The sequence below is a fragment of the Desmodus rotundus genome, chromosome 3 (assembly GCF_022682495.2).
Source record: "Desmodus rotundus isolate HL8 chromosome 3, HLdesRot8A.1, whole genome shotgun sequence".
In the NCBI taxonomy this organism is placed as follows: domain Eukaryota; kingdom Metazoa; phylum Chordata; class Mammalia; order Chiroptera; family Phyllostomidae; genus Desmodus; species Desmodus rotundus.
Genome location: NC_071389.1, coordinates 154,199,238 through 154,208,711, shown reverse-complemented (window position 1 = coordinate 154,208,711; position 9,474 = coordinate 154,199,238). Strand labels below are relative to the sequence as shown.

Below are 9,474 nucleotides of genomic sequence, written 5' to 3'. Positions count from 1 at the left end.
ACATTTTTTATATTAAAAAGTAATAATAAAAGAAGCTACTTTGGAACTCAGTGCCTTTTATTTACAAAAGAAAAATAATAAAGGAAAAGTCTGAAGCTAATCAGCTGGAGACACAGGGATGAAGGTAAGAATCTGGGGGAGAGGGGGATGGTGGTCTGCAGAGAGAAGGGGAGGGGCTCTGGTTGTCAGGAAGCCGTGGGGCCCCGGCCTCTAGGGCCGTCCTGAGGGCCAGCCCCGCCCCTGCACAGGCTCAGATCAATGGGCCATCAGTTGGGTCTCCTGCCACCCACTGATTTTTCTGGGAGCCCAACTCTCCAGCCCCAGGGAGGTGGAATGGCAGGGAACTGAAGCCAGAAAGAGCCCACAGGTCCCACCACCACTCTCACTGTGGCGTGACCTTGGCGGCCTCAGCCCGGATAAGGGCAATGAGGTCCTGGTTGATGAGGAAGACAAATCGCAGGCTGGCAATCTGGGCAGGAGAGAAGTGGGGCTGAGGACAGGGGTGGGACTGGGAGCCAGGCCCGCCTGCGTACTGGCCCACCACACCCTAGGCAGGCCCTGCCACAACCCCCCTACCCCTCCCAGCTCACCTCCACCACTGAGTTGTTGCTGAGGCGCCACTTGGAGCCACACAGCACAGGCCGTCCGTCAATATAGATGGGCCGCCGACCCTCGTTGGCAATGAAGAAATCACCGTTGTTTTTCAGCTTGATGACCCCTGTGGGGATAGAGACGAAAAAGAGGATGACGGGGTACGGGGAGGCCAGACAAGAGCCCAACATCCCCGTGTACCCTCTCTGCTTCCTGGGGATAGGCCAGAAGGCACCCAGGACTCCCAGTTAGAGATCTTGAAATGCCAGCTCATCCATGAGCGTTCCCATACAGACCAAGCCCCAGGGCTGGAGAGGGCAGCGGGAAGCCAGGAGGGACATGCTTCCTGCTGGTACCTTGCTTCCGGGAGATCTTCCAGGCCGGGCCCTCCAGAGACAGGTCCACGTCAATCTGGTTATCCTTGGTTGCCCTCCCCAGGGTGATCTGAGGAAATGGGGCAGGTGAGGGCTGGCACCTGAGGACTAGGGGACGGGTCCACACAGGCCAGGGAAAGACGAGAAATCGGGGACTGGACACAGAGAGGGCAGTGAGGGGAAGACTGACGGAGGAGGGAAATGCAGGAAGGGGGACAGGAACGGGACGAGGCTGGGCCTGCCTCACCTCTCTTGAGCGCATCAGGTACCGCACCATGCGGCCCCGCAGCACCGCCAGCGTCTGGTTGTCAAAGTCCGGAGAGCTCATGCCTGAGGGGGAGCAGCTCAGTGGGAGGGAGTCCACCCTTTAGGGCTACGAGGTGGAAGGCAGGGAGCCAGGGCAAGGTCTGCTGTGGGAAAGGAGCCGGGGCCGGGAAAGGAGGGTGCACCCAGCCAGGCAACCCCAGGGGCCCAGGGTGTGGGGAGGAGTTGAAGTGTGCCCCTCCTGGACTGCTGGCCTCCTCACCTGTGATGCTATCTACTAGCACCTGCCACTTATGCAGTTCCTGTTCCAGCTGCCGAATTTCCCGCTTCTGACGCCGGTCGGCCACTGTCAGCTCTGGGGTGAGATGGGGTGGTGAGGAGGGACACTCCAAAGTCACCAGATTCTTGTGCTGGTCCTCTCTGTTCTGGCAGGAGCTTCCACCCCCTCACTGTCCCCACCGGGACACACTCACCATGTTCCAGGACCTCATCTCGCATGTCCCTGGAAGGGGAGAAGAGAAGGATGAATGAGGTTCCACTTCCAGCTCACCTGCCCTCACCCTCAGGTGCTCCTCAGCCATCAGGACTGCCCTCAGCTCCCAAGCCAAGTGGCCCAAGGCTGCTTCTCCGGCCTCTGCCTAGCCTCCTTCCCAGGGGAGGGGGTGGGGTAAGGCACTCAGGGGGCGTGGAGTAGGCGGAGTGGGGTTCAGCAGGAAGACCAGATGATAGCTACTACTGGAATTTAAGGCTGAAACCTGGGCTGGGCTCTGTTGTCTGAAGCAAGAGGGGCAGGGCCGAGTACACTGGGCACCTCACCCTCAAGAGACACTCAGCTCTCTGCACCCTACCTGTGGCCCCAACCACTCACTTGAGCTTACTGTCGTCAATCAGGTCCTCTGCATCGGAGAAGTTCAGCACTTGGTCCCCCTTGGGCAGTGGCTGCACTGAACAAAGGACAAAGGGAGGGTCAGCACTGATGCTCCCGCTCAACTTCAAGCTGCTGAGCAGACCTCTGAACTAAGGGGACACGCAGTAAAGACGGAGCCTGTGGGATCAGCTTCGTGCCTAAATGAACAGCAGTGAGTCCGATACAGGTAACGGAGTGCATGCCAGATTGGGCTGCGCTAATTTGGCACAAAGCATGCCTGGGGTTAAGGGGGCGAGGTGGGGGGACACACAGAGGTGGTTCTACAAAGGGAAGGGAATTAAGATCGAACTTTTGTGTTCACTTTTTGGTGGGCAAAGGGCCCTCACACAGCCTTGAATGAAGTAGGGAAGGCATTGCTATTAGCTCCATTTTACTACCGACGAGAAATGGGCGTCAGAGGGAAGGTCCAACCGTGTGACTCTAGTTTAGGGCAGGAGCCACGATTTAAGCCCTGCTTTCCTGATCCCAAATCCCAAACCCGAAAGTGTCACATGCTCCTGAATATTTTCTGCTGTGCTCTCAGAGCGGCTAAGAGGCACATGCCCACCGAGAAAGGGTGTGCTAACAGGGGCTACCCCACCTTAACCAGTGCTTTGTCAAACTGGGCAATAACGTGTTAACAGGTCACGAAATTAGTTTAATTTTTTCCAAAAATGAGATAGAAAGAGGATAATTAATATCAGAGTCCAACAGATATGTTCAGAATAAATATTGTTTCATGAAAGTTTTTCAGTTTTCCTTTGGTCAAAATGGTTTCATTGGTTAAAATGGAAAAGGGACTGGAGCTTCCAAAATCTGAGAACTTCTGTCTTCAGGCTGGCTGCTCCCACGATTGCAAATGTCTGCTCAGTAGCAGCTCCCACTAGCTAGTGGCTGTGAAACTGTCGGCTGAGGAGTTTGACAACACCGAGATGTCCTCCCGCCTGCCAAATGTTCCCTCCACCACCACACCCGCCTCCTTAGGTCCAACTGTGTGGGAAGATGGGTTTGGGGTGGTCGTCCCCACTAAGCCCCTCCCCACCACAGCTGCCTGAAATTCCACTAAACTAATTTTCAATGGACTTAACCACTAAGCATCATACACCCCCTGTTCCCAGGGACTCCTAGCTCTAAATAGCAAGGAGAAATCAAATACCCACATAAGAAGGCTCCTGGAGAAAAAAATTAAACTTTTAAGTTGACAAGTAAGTTTACACAAAGTAACTTTTCAAATTGTGACAATGGAGTTAGCTACAGCAGCACAAATAAACCTTATCCAGTGTCCATTCTATAGGAATTCAGTGACAGTTGAGCCTGAGGAAGCGGCAGAGAGGTGAAAGCTGCAGGAACACAGTGGGCTGTCTGCGGGCACTGAATTCAGAAAGCCAACTTAGGAAAGAAAGATCGGGCCTCCCCCGGAAAGAGATTTCCTGAAATCCTGTTGAGGGAGTATCTTTAAGCAGGCAGGGCTGCAGGGCCCGGAGAGTAAAGTGAAGGGCACAGCAGGAGCTTCCTTTTCACAGCAGTGTGAACGACGCCGTGGAAGGCAACGCGCAACAACGTTTAGGACGGGCGGCGTGTGTTGCACCATGAAAGTCTGACCTGAACCCCAGATCTGACTAGGCGTTTCCCGCAGTCTGATCAGACTGCTTTCCCGACCCGTCGCTGGGAGAGTGAGTGTGGTGGGCTGCGGGAAGAGATGAAGCAGGGGGCACCTGGGCCCTGGGGAAGGAGGACAAACGGACGGGGCGTGAAGTTCCAGTGGGTGCTCAACGGCCTGAAGGCAGCCTGACAGTGCTGCTGGCGAGAGGACAGCGTGACAGGAGAATGAAGAGAGGGAAGGGCAGGAGGGCTTAGAAGAGTCATCATCTCTTGGGAGAGAAACAGGGAAGGTGAGCAGACGTCCACATTTCACTCATGAACCATATTAACATATTATTTACATAAATATAAAATGTCAAAAAAATTAAAAACCCAGAAGTGATAGATAATTCTGCCATCTAGACATTTTGCCCAGGATTCCAGGCAACTTTGGCTACCCTTACCATGAAGCTGAAGGCCATTCCAGCTACTTTCCCTCCCCCTAGAAGGAAGTGGTTTTTGCTGCAAAGAGAGGTGAAGCAGACACTGGGAACCACCAGGGATTTACTGCAGGACGCTTAAGGGCAGCTGTGCCCCGAGCATGTCACACTCACACACATACACCCACGCCACCAGCCCCTGGGGCCAGTTACCTGTCTGGTCCTCTAGCAGGTAGTACTGCTTCATGAGCTGCCAGTGGGCCTGCAGAGCCTTGGCAGTACGGGCCAGGTAGAAGGCATCGGGGTGTCTGTGCAGCAGGTCCTGGAAGGTCTCCAAGGTGGGCTGGCTGGTCTGGAGGACAAGAAGACGCTGCTGCACTCCCGCCTCTGCCTTACCAACAACCCCACCCTCACCCCCCGTGCATTCCCACCAGGAGCTGGGAGAAGTGACAGCTACGGCTGCCCAGGAAGCCAGGCCGGCTCTTCTCAAGTACTGCCCACAGGGTGTGTGCATCTGCACAGACAGCACAGGCACGTTTCTGGGCAGAGAGGTCTCCCACATCAGTTTTCCAGGCGGTCCAGCTCCCACACTGCACAGCCCCTTCACCACCCTCACTAGCCCTCACCCTTACCGATCCAACTTTGCTCAGCAGCTGTTCCTCAGCCTTGCTAAACAGGGCCTTGCTCTGGATGGCGGCGATGGCCTCTGGGTGTAGCTGCCTCATGGCCTGGCAGGCCAGCCTGGGCAGAGAGGAGACAAGGTCAGGGCAGGGTTGAGGGGAGGATGTCAAGCAACCCGAGGTTCCTATTTCCCCAAAAGCCTGCAGGTCTTTGAGATGCAGAACGAGAGGCCAAGCCCTTGATAGGTAGAGCCCAAGGCTTAGCATAGCATGGATGGCCTCATGGATTTGTCCAAAGCATGAACAGGCAACTCAGGAAACAAGTCCCTGTGTTCAATCCCGTGGAGAGATTCAAAGGCACAGCCCCCTAGAGGTCAGTCCTGAGGGAGATCCTGAGTTCAGCTGAGGCTCTCTCCCCAAGACCTTTATCTTTCTTGGCCAAAGCTGCCATCCACCAACCATTTCCCAGTATCCCCCTCTTTCCCATGCTGAGAGCTGCCTGTTTCCTGGGGTATCAGGGCCATGGCTAAAACTGAAGCAGTGCCAGAGGCTGTGGAGTAGAAGACAGGTGTTAAGCATCCAACCAAATCTGGACGACATTAAATGAAGTAACCGAGGAGGAAGAGCGTATGGTACATGTGTGCACGGGTTTATACAGAACTCAGGCTGCTGGAGCTGGAAGGAACTGTGGGAAGTCTGTTTGGAAAGGTTGGGAGGTGACTTGCCCCAAACCACAATGTGCAGAGTGGTGGAACTACGGCTGCTGGCTCTCATCTGGGTCTTTTCTCCTATGCTGCTTCCTTAGCTTCCAGATCCCCTTGCTTCTAGTATGAAGCCAGAACTAGCAGGGTTGGCATCACGAAGAAGCTTCCCTCTGAAACCTGGCAGGTCTTGGTATTACACCAGATGATGTAAGGACCCAAGAGCCCTGCCTCCCAGGCCACCTCCTTGGGACCTTATTCAAGTCCCATTGTTCCAGGGGTCAAATTCTTGTATCTCCAGTACTTCTCCACTGCTGGAGCCAGCCCCACTCACTTGGAGATGACAGGATCGTAGAGCAGGGCGTACCAGCGCTCCTGGACCTCCCGAAGAGTGAAACGGCAGCTGAACTTCACACCCAGGTGGACGGATGTCAGGTCATTGGTCTGCAAGAGCCCAGAGGGGTTTGCTTCAGCCTTCACACAGGAAAGAACCCTTCCCCTGCCACCCATAGGACACTGCTGAGCTAGCTAAGGGACAACTGGAAGCTGGAGGGAAGAATGAGACACAAAAGCTGCAGTGGAAAGTACTACCTGCAACACAGCATTGATGAGCAGAAGGTCATCTGCAGGCTTCCAGCGGCCCAGATCCTTGGTCACCTGAAGTGGCTGTTTGCTTTTCTTCACCCGCTTGGTGAGTCCGGGGGTGGGGGCTGGGCTGGGTGGCACAGGAGTGCTGGGGGCCTTGGACACCTGGACAGAGGATAGGAACACAGTGAGTTAAAAGCTGGCATCAGGGTACCTGGGTCTTCAGGCCCAGAGCTTCACATACTATGGGACAGCTCCAGCCCCACTCAACAATAAGGAGCACAGGCTGGGAGGCTCAGCTTTCTAATGCCTGCCCCCACCAGAGCACTTCTACATAGTCTTTGACCATATGGGGTCTTCTCTTTGCTGGTGGCACCCCAACCCCAGAATGGAGGGTGGGTGGAGAGGATACCAGGAAAACACTCTCACTGGTACAGTGTCTTGGGCCAGAGCAATGCCACCTGGGGGTTATTTTTACACCCAGCAATGCTGGGAACAGGCTGTCTGCTCCCAGAATAGATGCATGCTCCATGCCTCCCACACAGAATGTGATACAGGATGCACTGAAGGGTGGGGAGTGGAGCAAGAAAGAGGGAGTAGGGAGAAATGGGCTCCCAGGAGGGAGGCATCTGAGGTTGGGGCTGGGGCAGTTTGGTCCTATCATAGCATCCTCTAAAGAACTCCCGCTAGCTGACAGGTTGTAGGGAAACACAAAAAGTGGTCCTGTTCCCCATCTCCCCCACCCCTTCTCCCAATCCCTCACCTTCTTCTTCTCACTAGAGGAGGGTTCACTCCCAGAACAGCGCCCTGGTTCCACCCCACTGGCCCCCTTCGCCCGGGTAGAGGACTTAGCCAGGCTGCTCTCCACCAGCTCATCATCAAACTTCTTCCTCTTGATAAACCTGTGGAGAGCCGTCTCAGTGAGCGATCCTTGCCCCCTTTCCAGCACCCACTTACACACACCATGCCTCCAGAACAGAAGAGGTTCCCAGCAGGGTGCTAACAGCTCCAGCTCAGTGGATGGGGCGTGGAAGTGCTATGTCCCGCCCCTCCGAGACAAAAGGGTACTGCACCACAAAGACACCAAGTCAAAAACGTAAGATCTCCCTCCCTTGCCCTCAGTCAGGGATTTAGTAGGGATATGAAAAGCACACGGCTCTGCCAACCCTTAGGCCCCTCAGGGTCTCAGGTAGTCATTCCCAACAGGGGAGAAGCCATGCAGCACCTAGTGCCCTGCTGGATTCCTGGCCCTCCAAACCCTTATTACCTGGAGGAGCTTCTCCGTTTAGGGATGGTGCCCAAAGCCTGTGAGGAGGCCCGCTTCTGCCCTGCCAGTGACTCCTCATCCTCTGAGCGGCTGGCAGTGCCTGATGCCATCAGAGATGAATCTAGCAGCCCCTGAGAATCTAGAAAAGAAAAGCAGTGAACTCAGGCCTCCTAAGTGCCTAGCAAAGGCTTGAGCCTCTGCTCATAGGTCTCCGTCTCAGTCCTTCCCTTCCTCTGACAGCCTCTCAGTCCCTCCCCTGCTTCCTTGACACTTGAGGTTTTAAGTGGGAATCCCTTGGCCATCCAGACCCCATCTGGGCTCAGACCTAGCCCAGACCTTCCATGCTGGGTGGTTCTCCCGGAGCCATGTGTCAGGTCGTGCAGCACATGGTGCTCAGGTCAGACTGCTGATGCCGACACACCGGGCTCTGGGCATAACCGTTCCCTCTACCATCCAAATGCAGCCATGCCAAAGAGCGGCAGCTCAACAGCAAATCAGTCAATTGTGGCCTCTGCCGAGAGGTACATGGGTAGTGCTGGCCCAGGGGGAGGTGGCAATGCCCAGTCAGGACTGAAAGACACATGTGCTGGGCACAGGATGGAATCAGCAGATACCCAAACATTTGGGGAGCTGGCCCGGCCTCATACTACCTTTGTCCATCCTCTTATAGTCTCAAAGCCACTGGTTCCAAACCACAGGGCTAGGAAGAAGGGTCCCACAGGCTCATCCAAGGATTCTGACCAGGTAAGCTTAGATGCTGAGAGATTCTGTAAAGGAAAAATAAGTCTCCCTGAGGCTCAGGATTCCAACTAGCCAGCCTCATCTCCTTATACTGCAACAGGTCCCTCCAGGTCCCATAAGCTAGGGAAGGCACAAGGAAGAGACAAGCCTCTACTTTACCAATATAACCCTGATAAATCAGTAGCCTTTTGAAGGCCACTGACATTTTGAGAATATGATAAAACTTATGGACTCCCGAAAAATGTACACATACATACCATTAGGGGGTTCACGGACCCCACTAATTCTACTCATAGCCCATAGGTTAATGGCCTTGATACAAACTAGCAGGAAACTAGGCATTCTTCGCTCACTTTTTCTTTTCTTTTCATCAGCTGGTCACTCAGCTCAGCAGCAGCACCTTTCCCTCCCAGGCCAAAGAAGGGAAAAGTACAGAATTCCAGCCAGTCCCTCTTTTTCTACCCCCCATTTGCATGTTTAGCGGAAGATTTAGTGGATGGTAACTCGGTAAAACTAAAAAACACGGTTTGGAAACTGCCCAAATATCAACCGCCCCCCTCCACCCCCCCCCCCGGGGGTGAGGAGCTCCTCAACTCCGCAGAACTCAGGCGCCCGGGACTCGGGTCGCCCCGCTTGCAGATCCTGCTCCTTCTGCCCAGGGCTGCTTGCTCTCCTCGCAGCGTTTCGGCCCTGTCCCCGGGTGTGCTCGTCGCACCGCCCCAAAGAATACGACTGGGAATCTTGACACCTGGGGAGAGGGCGAAGCGCCCCGATTCTACTGGCCCACTGAGGAAAGGTGTGCGTCTCCTTCCTTCCCCAGCACTCGGGTAATTCTCCCTGAAGTGCACACCAAGTTGGGGGGTCGTCCAGGTCTGTTTTAGCAGGTCTGGGTAAGAATGGTGATGAAACTCAAAAGCAAAGCATCGAGAGAACCTCGATGGTCTCGCAGCCTTCGCTTAAGCCCCACGGGCTGGTGGCGGGGAAACAGGGTACCAATTCCGCGGGCCAATTCTCACCCCACCTTCGGCAAACGACCTTTGCGCATGCGTAACATCTCGGACCAGTTTACGGCCTGGTTTGGCGTACGCATGCGCAGATTTTCGGGGCGCTACCGGGGCGGGGCCCCAAACCTGAGGAGGGGGTCGTCCCTGGAGGCACTCTGGGAAATTACACTTGACCCCCTGCTCGGCTCAGAACCCTCAGAGGCGAACCGCACGGTCTCACCATTCCTAGGCTGCCAGCTCGAACAATTTCTCCGCGGCGACGGCAGCAGCCGCAGGGCCGAAGCCAGCTTCCTTGAGGTACGTCTACTTCCGGGCCTACGAGCTGGGGACTGAGCAATCCCTTCCAGGTCACACGGAGAAGCGGTTTGAAGGGGGTGTGGCCATGGTTGCGAAGGTGCC

The 9,474-nt window shown here is 55.1% G+C and overlaps 1 protein-coding gene across 8 annotated transcripts; it reads right to left on the bottom strand.

Annotated features, from left to right (window-relative positions):
* Window positions 1-39: 39 nt before the first annotated feature.
* On the bottom strand, window positions 40-9,416 carry MCRS1 (microspherule protein 1). 8 transcript variants are annotated; one of them, XM_053921529.1, is made up of 16 exons: window positions 9,296-9,416; window positions 7,981-8,097; window positions 7,667-7,841; window positions 7,331-7,469; window positions 6,827-6,965; window positions 6,070-6,228; window positions 5,813-5,922; window positions 4,790-4,898; window positions 4,371-4,509; window positions 2,098-2,173; window positions 1,703-1,731; window positions 1,492-1,584; window positions 1,213-1,295; window positions 948-1,035; window positions 591-718; window positions 40-469 (listed from the first exon to the last, which is right to left on the bottom strand). In XM_053921529.1, the coding sequence occupies exons 3-16, from the start codon at window positions 7,695-7,697 to the stop codon at window positions 383-385; spliced, it is 1,410 nt and encodes a 469-aa protein (XP_053777504.1). In that variant the 5' UTR covers window positions 7,698-7,841; window positions 7,981-8,097; window positions 9,296-9,416; the 3' UTR covers window positions 40-382. The 8 variants fall into 8 exon arrangements, with proteins under 8 accessions (XP_053777504.1, XP_071077146.1, XP_053777505.1 ...); XM_071221045.1 differs by having other exon boundaries at window positions 5,846-5,922; XM_053921530.1 differs by lacking the exon at window positions 9,296-9,416 and adding an exon at window positions 9,093-9,111.
* Between the last annotated feature and the right edge of the window lie 58 nt (window positions 9,417-9,474).